This window comes from Pipistrellus hanaki, assembly GCF_964339955.1.
Source record: "Pipistrellus hanaki genome assembly, chromosome: 12".
NCBI lineage: Eukaryota > Metazoa > Chordata > Mammalia > Chiroptera > Vespertilionidae > Pipistrellus > Pipistrellus hanaki.
Window position 1 is genome coordinate 32,985,479 of NC_140514.1, and position 17,894 is coordinate 33,003,372.

At 38.2% G+C, this 17,894-nt stretch overlaps 1 protein-coding gene across 4 annotated transcripts in view; it reads right to left on the reverse strand.

Moving 5' to 3' along the window:
- Positions 1-17,894, reverse strand: part of VPS54 (VPS54 subunit of GARP complex) — an 84,126-nt gene that overhangs the window by 55,986 nt on the left and 10,246 nt on the right. For 2 of the 4 annotated variants that reach the window (XR_014796519.1, XM_084901061.1), the window contains exons 2-5: positions 7,686-7,841; positions 4,840-5,081; positions 3,851-3,929; positions 1,114-1,148 (exon numbers count right to left, since the gene is read on the reverse strand). Coding sequence is in view for 3 of the 4 variants with exons in the window: in XM_084901061.1 (XP_084757187.1) it covers positions 1,114-1,148; positions 3,851-3,929; positions 4,840-5,081; positions 7,686-7,821 (492 nt within the window). In the remaining variant the exon portion in view is untranslated. Of the gene's footprint in view, positions 1-1,113; positions 1,149-3,850; positions 3,930-4,839; positions 5,082-7,685; positions 7,842-17,894 lie in introns of those variants that run through there. The other 2 variants (XM_084901062.1, XM_084901063.1) reach the window with 2 other exon arrangements.

Sequence of the window (17,894 nt, forward strand, 5' to 3'; positions counted from 1 at the left end):
GAATTCATAATTATTTTTCTTTGTATCCCCATAAGGCAAAAAACATGCTTTAATCAGTTAATTACTTCATTAATTTCTCTATTTTATTCTATTTACTGATTCATTTTATCTTTATGCAAAAATCGTTATGAATGTGATAGGGAAACTCTAGGGACATGAGTATATTTTCTAGTCACTGCTTTAGTATTATTGAAAGCATTGATTCATTCAATAAGTATTTACTGGTTGTCTAACTCTTATACTAGGCAGTAAGAGAAAACAAAAATAAATTATTACAGAGGTACTAATCTCAACGATCTTTAGACCAAGGCATATGATAAAATATATACATAAGTATCTTATAAGAGAAAGAATAACAAAAATCTTGAAAGGGAAGGCTGGGATCTAGATAAAATGCTATGCAAATTCAGCAAAGGGGCACATTATCTTCAGTTGGGGAGAAATGTATTCATGTAAAGTTGCCAGTTAAGCAAAAGAATGTAAAGAATTAAATATAGGGAGATGATGGAAAGTCTCTGTTTCCATCAGGGTTCAGGAACAGTTTAAGAATGGAGTCAACAAAAGAGTCTGACTGAAGTAAAAGATGTGTAAAGATTAGGAGGCAAAAGTTAAGAGTGTAACTACGAAGGGAAATGAATAATTAAGGACCTTAAAGTACAGGGTTTGAATTTTATTTTATAGGAAACAAAAAATTTTAAAAATGACTGCCCTCTCCTTTATGTTTCTGTCTATCTCTTCTCACCCTAAAGAGCAATTACCACAGACTCCTTTGAGAATCTGATGAATGCAATGGATTCTTTTCCCAGGAAAAAAAACAACAAAAAACCTCATCTATTACACAATTCTACAATTGTTTTCTTCTAAAGGAAATGTATTTTAATGATTTGGAGGGAGAGTAAGATCAACAAAATTCTTCTTTGAGAATGGAGAGACTTAAACATATTAATAAGTTTTGATGATGAAGGGATTGATGATGAAAAAGAGAGAAGAATGTAACAAAGTTACAGAAGAGGCAAAGTGAAGTGTCAGAAAATAGCTAAATGAAAGCTTCTTAAAGGCAAAATTAAAGATCAAATATTAAAAACAGTATTCTCATTTTTTAAGCTTTGTTACCTTAGGTACTTGCTCCAGATCTGTCCTGGATTTATCTATTTAAAAAAGGGGGAAAGGAGAACTTGATTTTTTTAACTTGTTTTCATTTTACTTCCATAAAATATACTTTGACAAGATTCAATACTATACTAGATCACAGCCAAATAACCACATAAGTTTCTTTGTTCAACAAGTATCTATAAAGCACCTCCTGCATCCTTAATAGTATACAAAGCACTCAATATGGCATCTGTGCAAATAATTGTAATCAGTTGTTTACTAGCAATAAAACAACTTAATAAATTTTAAGTAAGAATGATTAGTCTATAATGAATTAGTTTGTAATGATTAGCTACACAGAAAGTTAATCTTACCATGGTTTGGCATGCTATGTAGTTTTAAGAATAAATTGAATTCTAAAATAGGAATACTGTTTTTTAATTCTTCAAAATATCCACCATTCCTTCCAGAATTTCTTCTGATCAAAGATATTTTTAAATATATTAATTTTCTTCTTATACATTTTAGTTTGTATCATATACAAATTTATCTGTGCCCATCTGATGTGACTCAGTAGTTGAGCGTTGACCTATGAACCAAGAGGTCCCTGGTTGGATTCCCAGTCAGAGCACATGCCCGTATTGCAGGTGGCAGGCTTCATCCCCAGTGGGAGGCATGTAGGAGGCAGCCAATTGATATGTCTCTCTCATGGATGTTTATATCTCTCTATCTCTCTCCTTTCTGCTCTCTCTAAAATTGATAAAATGAAATAAAAATTACCTGTAATTGAACCTACAATACTTTACCTTCATCTCACCAGTAAGACCTCAGGTAAGATACCCTCCTTTCCAAAAGTAACCCATTCCCTCATGCCTCTTCTGTGACCTTACTTCATTTACCCTGCCTCTCTCTGTATCTTCAACCTCTTTCTCCTCCTAAAAGCATTTTCCTCTCTGCATATAAACATGTTTCATTTAAAAAAGAGAGGGGTGGGGGAGGGAGGAGAAGGGAAGGAAAAATAGGAGGAAGGGAAAGGAGAGAAAAAGATAAAACATAGGGCCTGGACTAGATTGAGGCAAGGAAACCTTGGTGCAAAATTTTAAAAATCACTCACTTTCAGGGTTATGCAAATGCCTCTCTTGCCTCATCTAGTCCTGGCCAAGCAAAAACATTCTTCCACTCTATTCTCTCTGTAGTCAATATCCTATATCTCAAATCTTCAAGTTAAATACACACTCTCCATTTCTTTCTCTTATACTCACACTTTAATATATAGTGTTGAGGTTTCTGTAACCACAGCTCCAGTTTAAATGCTCTCCCTAAGATCTCCTAAATTGCTTAATCCATGAAGACTTCTCAGTATGCAAACTGAAATTCTGTGACAATGTAGACTAATTATTCTCACTTCTTTGAAATTATCAAAGGTGGAACTCTCTCTTGGTTCACTCTCTTATCTACTTCTGCATAGTCTCTTTCACAAGTGCCTAATTTTCTATCTGCCCCTTAAATGTGACAGCTTCCTAGTGTTCTATAATATTATCAGTTATTTTCTTCCCACTATTCACATCCTGCCTGGGTTATCCCATCCATGCCCTTGGATTCAACTACCATGATACTGTTTAGCATATTGTCTATGATAATGTCTACTATACCTACATCTCCAGCCCGGATCTCTTTCTTGAGCTCCCAGTTACTTACCAAACATGTTTGCAAAACTGCAACTAAACCAGCCTCTATCTCCTCCAGAATTTCTCCTCTTATATTGGCTATATCACTGAATTGCACCTCACCTAGCCAGCTGCCCAACCAAGAAACTAGGGAGTCATCCTTGAGTCAACTTGTTCCATTATCAACAACTAACTGACCACCGAAACCTACTATGCCTCAATCGCTCAAAGGCCTAATATCCTCTTCATTTCATTATAACTGTGAATTGGGGCCACATGATTTCTCACTTTTATTATTGCAATAGTTCCAACTGTCTCCTTGACTCCAGTACTCATCCAAAATTTATTATCCACAACTGTTTACACAGTGAAATGTATAACATAAATCTGATTTTATCTGGTTAAAAGGTTTTGTAGCTCTATACTGCTTTAAGAAATATTCTTAGCATGGCATACAAGCTCTAGATCTGACTCCCACCTATTTTTTCAGCTTCTTTTCTTGTTCCCAGTAGAGCCAACATACTGAATTCGTGCAGTCCCTTGGACATGCTAATTTATTTCTTGACTCTATGGTTTTATCCAAACTATTCCTTTTTTCTGGAATGCCTTTTACACATAAATATTTCTCAATAGCTAGTTTAAAACACAGGCAATCATCATCAACTCTAGAAAATTTTCTAAGCTAAATTTGAAGCTATATACTATCTTGCCATGATGAACTTATTACTTGATATATAGTGCTGCAATTTTTTGGTTTATTTATTTAACTTTACCCAGGAAACCATCAGCTTCTTGATGACAGGGACCATTTCTAATTCACCTATTTTTTAAGCAATAAGCAAAGTATCAAGCACATAGATATTACATAAGTATTTGTTGAATTGATGACAACACTATCATCAGACCCAAGAATTTTCACTTAAAAGCTTTTAGAAAAGATTTTAACAGTAAGCTATAAAAATTTTACTGGAAAGAAAAATTATGACAGCCAACAAGGTCCCCAAGTTAAGATTTTGTTCATTAATATTATTCTCTTCTACAAATTTCACATATTCATCTATGTATTATCTACAAATAGCATATATTCATACCATGACTATGTAAGAGAGTCCTGTCAAAGGTATCTTTAGGAGGACAAATGTTCTTGCATCTTTCGTGAATCTTCTCTCTCTAATAAAAGGAAAATTAAATAAATAATATAATCGATGCTGTGTGGCAATACAAATATTCAAAGCATTAAAATCTCAACAGAAGATAAAAAATTAGTTCTATGATTTTTAAATCACTAGCATTTGAACTTAAATACATATAGTAAGTATGCTTAATAAACTAAACATCACTGAGATGTATGAATACCTATTTACTTATATTCATCCCATTTCACATAATTAGTAAAATCTCCATAAATCTGGAATAAGTGGGAAAGCAAATGAAAAATCCTTACTTATATGACAGAAATCAATTAAGAAAATAATTTTTAAAAGCAAGGAAGAAAATTTGAAAACTGATATACCTAAAATAGATAATTATTGACACCTTCTCTCTGAGTAAAGAAAAATAATTCCATTCTAATTTCAGATTAGATAACCACTAATGACACTGTTATCTTTTCAGAAGTACCATAAATAGGATACATGGGAAAGTGGAGTGTGGTAATAAAAAAACACTGGGCCAAGAGTGTTCAGAATTCTGATAGTAGTTCTGACAGTATGGAACTGTCTGCCAAAGAGGCTGTGCATTCTGCATCCCTATCCACAATGAATGAGAATCCCTAATAGTCCATTTCTTAAACCTCACAAATAGTCTGGGCTTTACAGGTCTAATAAAACCATTTTTTCCTTGGTAAGTAGGGGAGGTTTCATGCTGAATCTTAGCATTAACAGGATTATTTCATTCTGAAAAATCACCAGAGTAAGAAAAATATATTTACATAAATCTAAGCAAAGAATTAAATACAACCCAGTACAGAATGTATCGATATATGAACAAAAAATAAACAGATTCCTCAAAGATTACTGGTAAAAATCCATTATAAATTACTTTTCACCTGACTATAACTAACTTCAAGATTAGATGTTACCTGAGAGATTTCCTGTTGATATACTGTAAAATGTTCCTTGCTGATCTGTGGGAGGTAGAATGAAGGTATGACTTCAGTGTCCACAAAGTCCAATCCCCATGATTTTGTGAAGAAGTCAGATTCTCTTTTTGCTAATCTAGGATCATTTAATGCTGCTGGGAGATTTACTTTGGAATGATATATAGTCCATTTGTGTTGATCTGTAACTAGAGATGGAGCAACACATAAACTGTGTGAATCACCTGCAAAAAAATAAACAAGAGAACTCTATAAAATAAGTTCTATGTTTGAAGGTATACCCTAGAAAAATAAAAATGCTTAGATTCTACATTATACAAAGCAACTACACTCTCTTCTACGGCAAATGTTTTAATAAAAATCAATCAGATTAAATAAACTTGAGCTTTCAGCATCAATTGCTGAAGGAAGAAAAAAACTATAAAGATCAAACATGCAAAATTTGAGAGCTGTAGTCACAGGGTAGGGTAAATGGTAAAGAAAATCTTACATTAATTCCTTTCCTTGCTGTACAATTTATCTTTTTTCAACATAGAAACTTTTCCACCTTCAATTGAATATCTTCTATCCCTTAATATTCCATTTTTCCCCATAAGTAGAGCTCTTTTTTTTTTTATTGTACTATGGCAGACAGTACTAGTTCCATTTTTTTTTTTTCTTATCCTATCTAATAAAAGAGTAATATGCAAGTTAACCATCACTCCACTACACCCACCAGGCACGCCCACCAGCCATGCCCACCAGCCAATCAGAGCAAGTATGCAAATAAACCCAACCAAGATGGCTACAGTCACAGAGAGCAGGAGGAGGCATGGGTTTCCCAGGCAATGAAAGAAGCCCTGCCAGCCTAGGCCTCCACTCAAGGTTACAAAGTTTCAATTATAGAAGGTAAACAAATCAAAACAGAAATGGTGGCGGCCAGGAAGCTGGAAAGAGCAAGAGGCCAGAGTTGCCCTTGGCAATGGAGGAAGCAAAGCTTTCCATACATCCTGGCTGGCCCAGGCCTCAACTTCAGGCTACAAAGTTTTAATTATAAAAGATGCATAAATTCCAACAGAAATGGCTGCTGGCCATGGAGGGAGCAGAAGGCTTGGCTCCACTCCAGGCAACAAAGTTTCAATTGTAGAAGGTAAATAAATTCCAAATACCAGGGCCTCTGCTTGGGTCGCCAGAAGGCGTGGCCAGCCTGCAGACCACCACAGGCACCTCGCCCAGGCCACCACATGCCCCAAGGGAACCCCCACCCTGATCCGGGACACCCTTCAGGGCAAACCAGCTGGCCCCCACCCATGCACAAGGTTTCTATCCTATCTAATAAAAGAGTAATACGCAGATTGACCATCACTCCAACACACAAGATGGCTGCCTCCATTGGACACAAGATGACCTCCACAAGAAGGCCAGCAGGGGAGGGCAGTTGGGAAGGACCAGGCCTGCAAAGAATGGCAGTTGTGGGCAAACAAGTCTGCAGGGGAGGGCAGTTAGGGGTGACCAAGCTGGCAGAGGAGGCAAGTTGGGGGTGACAAGGCCTGCAGGGAAGGGCAATTGAGAGGGACCCAGGCCTGCAGGGAAGAGCAGTTAGGGATGACTAGGCCTGCAGTGGAGAGCAGTTAGGGGCAAACAAGCTGGCAGGGGAGCCATTAGGCATCAATCAGGCTGGTAGGGGAGTGATCAGGCTGGCAAGCAGAAGCGGTTTGGGGCAATCAGGAAGGGAGGCAGGTAAGCAGTTGGGACCCAGCAGTCCTGGATTGTAGGAGAGCAGTTGGACATCCCTCGAGGGGTCCCAGATTGGAGAGGATGCAGGTTGGGCTGAGGAATTACGCCCCCTCTCCCCTGGCCCCGCCATGCACGAATTTTGTCCTCCGGGCCTCTAGTAATTAGATAAATACTGCTGTGGCATTAACCATAGAGGAAAGAAAAATACAGTTGATTTCTGTTATCCACACTATTCTAGAAAGTCACTAAACACTTAATTAGCAAATACTGAAACACTGACCCTGCAGTTAGATTCCTGCAAGTTTTTATGGTCAGAACATTTTCATCAATTGATCAATACAGAATCACATGCATGTGTCTATTTAAAAACACATTGTTTGCTATATATTTAATATAGTTATATACACTTACTACATATTTAATATATAACATATATTATCTGTTCATTAACATGGAACTTTAACTTATACCTGAATGAAGCTTGTATGACATGCATATTTTCCTCATAAGGCACATTACAGCTTTGTATACTTAGGAATACTAGAAAACACTTCAGCACTATGTTTGAGAATATTTTAAAAAACAAAATCACCAACAAGATACACAAAAATACAAAAAAAAAAAAAAGGTAGCACTAAATAGACCACAAAAAGAACACTTGTAGCTGAAACAATAAGGCAGAGTGTTGCCTTGTTCAACCTCAGGTAGAACATATACATTGGGTAATTTAAATTTTTCACTCCTCTCTGCATGTTTGCAAATGACCACAAAAGTGGCACAAATATAGAATTCGGGGTTACAAATAATTTTTAAGGTGTAGGCAAATTTGCAAATATGGAAATCACAAATAATGAGGATTGACTGTAATATGTTTTAACTAAAGAACTTTTCGAACTGTACATTTCAAAATATTTTAATAGTTTATCTAAATACTTCTTTTATAGAAATGGATGAAAAGAACTATATTCTAATCTCCTAATCTACTTATATCCAAATTATTTATATCTCTTTAGTTTTAATATAAAATTTACTCTTTTAGATAACTATACGAAATCCGTCTACTCCTTTACAGTTAATATAAATCCTCAACAACAACAACAAAAAAGCATTACCTGTGGGTTCCTTGGGACACACATCTGGCAGTGACTGCACAGGTCGAATGTGTTTTGTCGGATCTACCTCTTTTTTAATGAAAACATCACTGCTGCTTCCTTGAGGCACTGGTGAAGAACTGTGGCTTGAAGCCATTGCATAAAATCACCACTCAGCTGAAAATGAATAAGAAATAATAATCAAGACACTTAAATCAAAATTCATCTTGCTGGAAGCAAATTTCAACAGTTCATAATTACGTAAGAAGTTCATCAGACAGCTGATGGACGTTGGGGCTTTAGCAGGGCTGGTAATCTGCATATTATCTAAATAGCTGTAGGCATTTCCCCTAACCTGATCATCTTTTCCTGTTTACTGAACCCTACCTCTGATATGTATATCTGCTTTGCTAAAGGGAAAATGTGTTAATAAAAAGTCATGGGTCTGGAGATTGGAGATTCGGAGAGCCCACTTCACTAGAAAGTGGAGCCCCCCCTGGTTCCCCCATGCCTCCCAAATTTAATTCTTTGTTTAGTCTCTTTATTAATTTACATCACAGCCCCTTCTCTAGATTCCTGAACCTTAGCTGTGAAAAAGACTGCAGCACATCTAAAGGGAAGGGTAAAAGTAGGTTTATAGTTCTGAGTACACAAAATACAGTTAATAAAGTGACTGTAATAATCATAAAATGTCTTTTTCCATACTAAAAACTGTAAACCTACTTTTGCTTCTCCCTATATAAGTATTATACATGTCACAAACTTTCTTTCTTTCTTTTTTAAATATATATTTTATTGATTTTTTACAGAGAGGAAGAGAGAGTGATAGAAAGAAACATCGATGAGAGAGTCATCGATCAGTCGCCTCTTGCACACCCCCTACTGGGGATGTGCCCACAAGCAAGGTATCATGCCCTTGACCAGAATCTGGGACCCTTCAGTCCGCAGGCCGACACTCTATCCACTGAGCCAAACCGGTTTCAGCTTGTCACAAACTTTCTTTCAAAAACAGATACAATATTCAAAATCCCCAAGTACACAATTTGAATATTTTCTATTTGTGAGTCACTCAATACTTACTTAGTTTGCAAAGAAAGTTATTTGTCCTTGTTTAAAAAGTATTCTTCCCCAAAATGACCTATCCTTAGACTTTAATCCAAAGTACAAATAAATATCCAAGCTGCAACCAGTATAAATTAAAAAACATCCCATTCATTCAACAAGTATATAGTAACTATACATTAAAGCAAAATGGATAAGTGCATGGGTTTCTGAAATGGTGACTGCTTTATGTACCAGTAGTATAACCCTGAGGAAATTTACTTAACCTTTGTGAGCTTTACCTTATCTGTAAAAAATGGGGATGAAAAGAGGTCCCATCTCATAAACACTTTGTAACGAAGAAATGGATACATGTAAAATAAACCATTTAAAATTATGTCTCAAAGTTTGTGTTTATAAATGTTAGTATAATTATATTTATTATTACTATGTGGCTGTCACTATATTAAATGATTATGAAAGTATCACTCTTCAAGGTGATTGCAATTAAATTAAGCAAAACACTAAGCAAAATACCAGTTAACCTGTGTCTACATTTTGTAGTAAGTGCTGAAAGAATTTGTGGACAACATAATATAAGCTACAGTGTCAGGTATGACATTACAAATGAAGTAGTACATAACTTGGATAAACATGTGATATTCTATTATTAGAGAATGAATAATTTTATATTGCTGAACATACCTATCAAATAGCAGGCATTGAATAAATATTTTTAATGAAGGAATAAATAAGTGGATATAAACACACGCTTATAGCTGAAAGGAAACAAAGATCACCTAGTCAAAGTTCCCTCACATTGTAAATAAGACTAATTGTTTACAAAGATATCTGTGGTTTAACAAGTTTTTAAAAAAAATCCAATTTAGGAAATCTGGTGAATAGAAAAATAATAATAAAAAAGAGCAGAGACATAAGGTAGGACCAGTGACAAAAAGTTCATCCGTTCTAATTCTTGTCCAGTTTGGTGAAAACTAGCAATTACATTTCCCAGACTTCCTTGCATATCTGTCTCAGTCCTTCTAATGCAAAGGAGACATTTCCAATTACACCATTCACTAAGACCATCAGGAACAAGCTACTAAGAAGATACAGAAAGATAAATAACTTCCTCATGGTCCCTGAACAGAAGGCAAACAACAGCATGAATAAAGGTTAAGGGACATGGTATAGTCATAAGATTGTGTGGAAACTGACTTGGCTAGAGTGAAATATTTACAATGGGAAGTAATGTCAAATAAAGTATATTTACACACACACCCCCACCCACAGTCTATATAGTTGTTCCTCTAAGCAATAAGGAGCAACAAGCTTTTTTGTCCTGTGGACTTCTTTGACAGTCTGGTGAGTTCCATGGGACAAAAAAATACTATCATGAAAATATCTGAGAAAATTAATTAGGGCCTTGGTTTGAAAAGAATCATTGGCTTGCTGCAGTTATATCCATACACATTAAGTGTATGGTTATTTCTGTATAAAAGCATTTGCATATTTAGGAGAGAAGAAATATCTAAAGGATAGGAAACATTGTATGAAATAAAATACTATATATTAAGCATTTGGTAAAAAGTTGTTTTTACCAAATGCTTAATATATAGTATTTTATTTCATACAACTTTTATTAATTTCATCAAATAAAATGGCTAAAATAAACACATTTTGACACTTTAAGTGGTAAGCTGCCAATATATAGAAAATGTATTTATACTGAACATCCATTGCTTGATGTCAGATAAATTAAATATTGACTCCAACAATAGTACTCAACAATTTCAATTTATTTTTCTTACCTTCATGTTGTTTTTAGCAAAAAGAAATCCTAAGTGCCATATTAGAAAGCCAGAAATACTTCTGGAGATAGGAACTTGTAGAAAAACATTTCTAGGTTCCTATAAGTTATTTCTGTATTTGGGAGGATAAGGGGAATCACTTTATTTACTCATTAAAGATTCTGAATTAGGAAACATTTGCAGATTTTCTATTTTTTTCTTACAACTAATTCTTATGAAAAGGACAATCTCTAGTTTTAAAGGGATTATGTGAAATTAGGGCATTGCCTACATAAGTGAGTCTTATGAAGGAAGAAAGGAAAGGCCAATTGAATATAACATATTGAATAAAAATTAATGAACGCAGAGTGATACCTGAGTGGAGGGAAGAGACAAGGAAAGGCGGTGGAAGGGAATCAGTTGAGGTGAAAAAAGAAAAACTCTTTTTCACAGAAAGCTAGTAATAAATGTGAAAGAATGACTGAATTAGAAAGTCATTGTTTTGTAACCCCCAATGTAAAATCCAATTCAGGCAAAAATCATCAATGTATTCTAAAGCCATTAGGTGAAAGGTTTTTCAGAAACAAAATTCACCTGATATCAAAGTATCACCCTACAGATTACTTAGCAATGCAAAGGGAAAAATGTATCTTAAAATGGAAAGATCTCCACCTTAACTAAGTCATCAAACTTGGTATTACTAAAAATAGAAAGACAATTCGATATTATGTGACTTATGAAAAAACAATATAAAATAAACATCTATGACACACACACACACACATATATATATATATATATATATATATATGTATAAAGAGAGAGAGAGAGAGAGAGAGAGAGAGAGAGAGAGAGAGAGAGAGCGCGCACGCACGCACGTATGCACACGTACCAGGGTCCGTCATATCCAAAACTGACCAAACACCAGGCTAAGGTCCCGGCCGGCACTGTGGAAGTCAGGCCTGGGTCTGTCTGCAGTGGCCTGAGAAGTAGGCAGAGGATAGACCACTGAGGGTCTTATATACTATAGCAGGAAGCTTACATTTTATTCCATAGGAGGAAAAGAAAGAATGTCAAGCATGGGAGCATCCTGGTCTTGCTTTCATTTTAAGTGAACCATTCTGGTGGCTGTGGAAAGGATCAATTTAGACAGCTGCAGTGTTTTTGGGCCCAAGAAAAAGAGAGACTGATGCTGGGAACTGGGATTAGACAGAGGCAGTGGATCAGAGACATACTTATGAGGCAACCTGATGGAATTATGTAGCTGATTACACAGGGATGAAAACAAACGAAGCAAATGGTATTAGCCCGGGTTTTCCAGTTTGGGCAACTTCGTTGAATGGGTGATTCTAATAATTGGGAGAAAGTATCGAGGAAAAGGAACAGTGTAAGGGAGCTTGCTAAGTTCAGCAATAGCCAAACAATTAGAACAGAAGATAAACTTAGTACTCTTTCTTGGCTGCAGTGTTTGTTTTTCTGCCTTCAGCCACCACCATGTAAGGCTAATGTGCCATCTTTTGTCCTAATCTACGATATTATCCATCTACTACACATTCCTATCACCTAAGTTAGCTTTCCTGCATGATCCTTTAAATATATTTATTGAAGTCATTCAATGCTCTGAGTGTATGGGGACTTTCAAGATGTGAAAACATTATGAGCCTCTATAAATTGATAAAGAGATATTGGGTGCTCAATTTTTAATAATAAAAATCAAATACTGAATGTGGTCATGCCAGAGGCATAATTTTAATGAGTCTCTTTACTGAAGTGTCACACTTCAAAAGAGATCCTCTCAAATAACACAATGAATGACACTCATCTGGGTTGCCTGTTAAAATGTAGGACCACACCTTGAAAAACATTCCTTCCAGAGCTCATTTTGGTGAATAAATCTCCCTCTAAATAAAGCAATTTATAATAACAAAAGTATAATATGCTAAGTAAACCAGACAACCTTACAGATGAAGCCAGGGCTGCGAGGGAAGCCCAAGTTCTGGGTGCCAGAGGGAAGTCGAGGTTCTGGATGCCAGAGGCAAGCTGTGGCTGGCAGCCAGGGGAAAGCAGGCCTACTCTTGCACGATTTTCGTGCATTGGGTCTCTAGTACTATATAGTCAAGGTGTAGTATGCAAATCAACCAATCCGCAGAACAACCGGTCAGTGGGGGGCAGGGCCGCAGAGCAGGTGTTGCCAGGCCAGCCAAGGCACATGCCAGCGGGCAGAGGAAAAGGACAGGGATAAGGTGGTGGTAAGGGGGGTAGTGGTGACCAGCAGTGGTGGGGTGAAGGGGACCAGCGCCATCCCCTGATCGCCCACCTGGTCACCTCCTGCGGAGTGAGGCCATGGGCGGCAGCAGCAGCAGCAGGGCGATTTGGGGCAGGGCCACCCAGCACCATCCCCATAGAGGTATGCCGGGGTTGCCTCCCACAGGAGGAGGCCACCAGTGGCTGTGGAGCAATTTGGGGTGGGGCTGTCCGCTTGCCATCCACACCATTCCGATCGGCCCGCTTGTCACCTCCCACAGAGCTGGACATCCCGAGGACTTCCAGACTGAGAGAGGGCACAGGCCGGGCTGAGGGAATACCCCTCCCCCACCGGGTGCACAAATTTTCATGCATCAAGCCTCTAGTTTAGTCATATTTTTGCTTCTCAATTATTGCAAATCTCTCTAAGCAATAAATGAGCATAAATATTGAGATACTTGCAACAACTTAATATGATGTGAAACTATCTAAAATTTCTGTTCGTGGCAAAATTGCAGGAAATGATAACAGCCCTGTGAAGGGTTTCCTATGTCCTATATAATAAAAATGTAATATGCAAATGGTCATTATGCAGTGAAGTGTTACTGGAGGCCTGGTGCATGAAATTCATGCATGAGGGATGTGTGTCCCTCAGCCCAGCCTGCATCCTCTCTAATCTGGGACCCCTCGAGGGATGTTGAGGGATGTCCAGGGATTGGGTGTAAATGAGCAGTCAGACATTCTTCTCACAATCCAGGACTGCTGGCTCCCAACCACTTGCCTGCCTACCTGCCAGATCGCCCCTAACCGCTTCTGCCTGCCAGCCTGATCACCCCCTGAGCCAGGGGTCCTCAAACTTTTTAAAGTGGGGGCCAGATCACGGTCCCTCAGAGAGCTGGAAGGCCGGACTATATGAACTACTTAGCAGATCCACCAATACAAATACAGGGAAGCAGTCAAATGTGGAGAAAAAGAAACATGTCACAAATAAAAGAAATGGAGGCAAGTAAACTACTGGATACAAAGTTCAAAACCACAGTTATAAGGTTACTGAAGGTCTTCATAAGAGCTTCAAGGACTTAGTGAGACTATCAAAGATCTTAATGAGAATGTCAAAGGCATGAAAAAGAACCAATCAGAAAGTAAGCTTACACTAACTGAAATGAAGAATAATATATAAGGATTCAACAGTAGAGGAGAGGATTCCAAGAATCAAATCAATGATTTGAAATATGAGGAAACAAAAAACACCCAATCAGAAGAGAACAAAAAGAAAGAAGAATCCAAAAATATGAAGATAAAGAAGCCTCTAGGACAACTTCAAGTGTACCAACATTCATATTATGAGGGTGCCAGAAAGAGAACAGAGAGCAAGATACTAAAAATCTATTTGAAGAAATAATGGCAGAAAACTTCCCCTACTGGTGAAACAAATATACTCACAAGCCCAGGAAGTGCAGAGAATCTTAAACAAGAGGAACCCAAAAAGGTCTACATCAAGACACATCATAATGAAAATGCCAAAGGGTGTGTGTGTGTGTGTGTGTGTGGGGGGGGGGGGGGGGGGGCCGGGATGGATGTCAATCAGGGGAAAAGGAGAGGTATTTAAAACTTTAAATAATAAAAAAAGAAATGCCAAAGGTTAAAGACAAAGAGAGAATCTTAAAAGCAGCAAGAGAAAAGCTGTTAGTTACCTAAAAGAAAGCACCCAAATGACTATCAGCTAATTTCTCAACAGAAACTTTGCAAGCCAGAAGGGAGTACCAAGAAATATTCAAAGTGATGAACAGCAAGGATCTACAACCAAGATTACCCAGTAGCCCTAACAAGTTTGGTTCAATGGATAGAGCTTCGAAGCCTGCAGACTGAAGGGTCCCAGGTTCGATTCCCAGGTTGTGGGCACATTCCCAGTAAGGGATATGCAGGAGGCAGCTGATTGATGTTTTTCTCTCATCAATGTTTCTAGCTCTTTCTCCCTCTCCTTTCTTCTCTGTAAAAAAATCAACAAAATATATATTTTTTAAAAAGATTACCCAGCAAAACTACCCCGTTTCCCCGAAAATAAGACAGTGTCTTATTTTTCTCCCAAAGTTGCGCTAGGTCTTATTTTCAGGGGCTGTTTTATCTTTCCATGCACTTGGTCTTATTTTCGGAGGATGTCTTATTTTTGGGGAAACACGGTATCATTTAGAATTGAAGGTCAGATAAAGAGCTTTACAAACAAGAAAAAGCTAAAGGAGTTCATCACTATTAAACCAGAATTATATAAAATGTTGAAGGGTATTCTTTAAGAGGAAGAAGAAAAGAAAAAAAGGATAAAAAATATTAATAAAATGGCAATAAATACATATCTAGCAACAATTGAATCTAAAAAATAAAAAATAAAAAAACGAACAAGAAAATGAACAAAATAGTAGTAAACTGGTAAATAAAACAGAATCAGAAGCATGGAAACACGGAACAGACTGGTAAATCTCAGAGGGAAATGGGGAAATAGGGGAGGGAAGAGGTTAACCAAAGATCTTATATCCATACTAGTGACCCGGCACACGAAATTGTGCAACCTCCCCCACCCACATTCGCCCTGCCCACCCACCTGCTGCCCTGCCTTGACACCCTAATCTCTCCACCCAGAGCTCGAGCACGCCTGGCCCTGCCCCTAATCCCTCTGGCCTTCTCTGGCCACTTCAAGCCGCCCTTGGTCCTGGGAGTCACCTTGGGCTGGTCCCGCTTCCTCCAGGAGCCTCCCGCTTCTGTCCCATCCCTGGAGCAGCTTGGCAGCTCTGCCCATCATGGTGCCGGAGGAGAGCATGGAAGCCTCCCCCCCCCCCCTCCCCCCCCCCCCCCCCCCCCCCCCCCCCCGCTGCGGAGGTTTGAGCGCCGCTTCCTGCTGGCACGCACGGTGTGCTCTTTTCCCTGGCAGGTGGGCAGCGGGTGCGCTGAGGGTGAGCAGTGGGTGGTGAAGGATTGGTGAGAGGGGCGCTATGGGCTCTCACCCTGCCCTCCCTGCCACAGGATGGTCCCACCTCCTCCGGGCGCCTCCCCATTTCTGCCCCATCTCAGGAGCAACTCGGTGGCTCCACCCTACCGTGCATGCAGCCTCTTGCTGAATGGTCATTATGGCATGAGAGCATCACGGCCATTAGCATATTAGCTCTTTTTATATAGAGTATGTATCACTTACGGACACAGACAATAGGGTGGTAAAGCCCTGGTGCAGGGGCAGGAACCAGGTGGAGAGAAAAATGAGGGTGGAGGGGAACGGGGACATCTGTAATACTCTCAACAATAAAGACTTTTTTTTTAAGTTTTAAAACAATTTCAACTTTAGGATCCTGAGCCTTCCCTTTGGTGTCCTTTGCTTGAGTGATCCTAGTTTGGGGATAGAGAGCAAATGAATATGAGCAGATATAATTTAATATCAGAAAAGTAACCAAGCATAGAATAGAGGACCTCAAATCCATGCTAGCTAAAGGAAAGAAAAAAAGTCCTGGAAAATGATGATAAAACTAGAGAGCATGGTGGCCTAGAACAGAAGCTATTCTGATAACACAAACTGTACTTGTGGGAGAAGAGAGGGATGAGGAGGTAGAAAGTTTGGAAATAATGCTTTGGAAGACATTTAAATAAAGGCCAAAGTTGAATCCTTGGGAGTGGATGAGATAAAAATTACAATTTCTGAGTTGGATGGCTCAACTTTCTACCTAATATATGAATCCTTTTTCAAGGGGTCTCTCTGCTTTCACCTGAAAGCCTTCAATAATAGGGAATTGACTATTTCAAAAGCAGATTATTGGTATAAAACAACTATATTGCTTTAGGAAAAAAAAATATTTCTTGTCATGAACAGAACCCTGCTTCTATCCAATGACATAGAGTAAATAACTCTAGTTACAGGAAAGTAATATTACAAAGGGAGAACGTTTGGCTAATGAGAGCTCAGAGCAGGGGGTGGGCAAAAATACATTTAAGAGGAAAGGAAGAAAGCTATCAGAAATCCTTATAAGAGCCAAAGAAAAAGTGTCTAGAGAAAAGGGTGAACAGAAGTGTCAACATGCTGCAGAGAGAGCAAGATCAAGGAAATTACTAACTTCAAAAAGGATACTGGGTTAGAAAAAATTTAGGACAGTGGTTGGGACAGAAGCCATAGCACAAGAAATTAAGTAAGAGATGAAGTAATAAAGGCAACAAGATTAACATCTCTTTGATGGTGAAAAAAAAGAGACTAACAGTTGAGCAAGAATATTTTAGGCCATGGGAAACCTGAGCATATTTGTAGGCAAACAGCAAGAAACCAACCAAAGTATGAGGTTAAAAAGGAACAAAGAAAAGAGGTGGAGAAAGATGAGGAAGAGGAAAAGTAGATACACATGGGAATGTGGGATTGGGGGGAGGGATGGAGGCAGAGAGAAAGAGACTAATCACACCCAGCAACTATGAGGCACTTTAGACTCTGCCCCACCTCAAGAAAGACAGAACTTTGTCAAGGCAACGGAGAGAAAACGAACAAGCTAATCCAGAAAAGTTGCCTTCCACCCTTACTCCTCTGCCTAACTGCCCTTAAGGGAGTGGGGGGAATCAGCTGGAATTTGAACAAACCTGGATTTCCTCACTCCCACTACTAGTTCTAAAGTTTCCGTGCTGCCCTAAGATCAAAGAGTTCATTGAAAATATATTACAAATTAAAGAAGTAAAGGCAGCAGGGGAGAAGTAACCAATGTTAATACAGTAAGAAGAATTACCTATATATTATCAGTAATTTGACTAAATACTATACAGTTCATAATTGCTTGATTCCATTCAAATTATTTTGTTGGTCTTCCTAACAACATAGCAAGAAACACATTTCTAAATGACTAGTGAATGAATGAATCCATGATCCTCATTGTGTGGATAAATATACAGGTTCAAAAGTATCGGTTTCAAGACCATTTAAGCCCAGCTGGTGTAGCCCAGTGGCTGAGCATCAACCTATGAATCCGAGATCACAATTCAATTCCCTGTCAGGGCACATACTAGGTTTCAGGCTCTATCCCCAGGAGGTATGTAGGAGGCAATGATCAATGATTCCTCTCATCACTGATGTTTCTATCTCTCCCTCTTCCTTCCTCTCTAAAATCATAAAAATATTTTTTAAAGATCATTTAACTAGTTA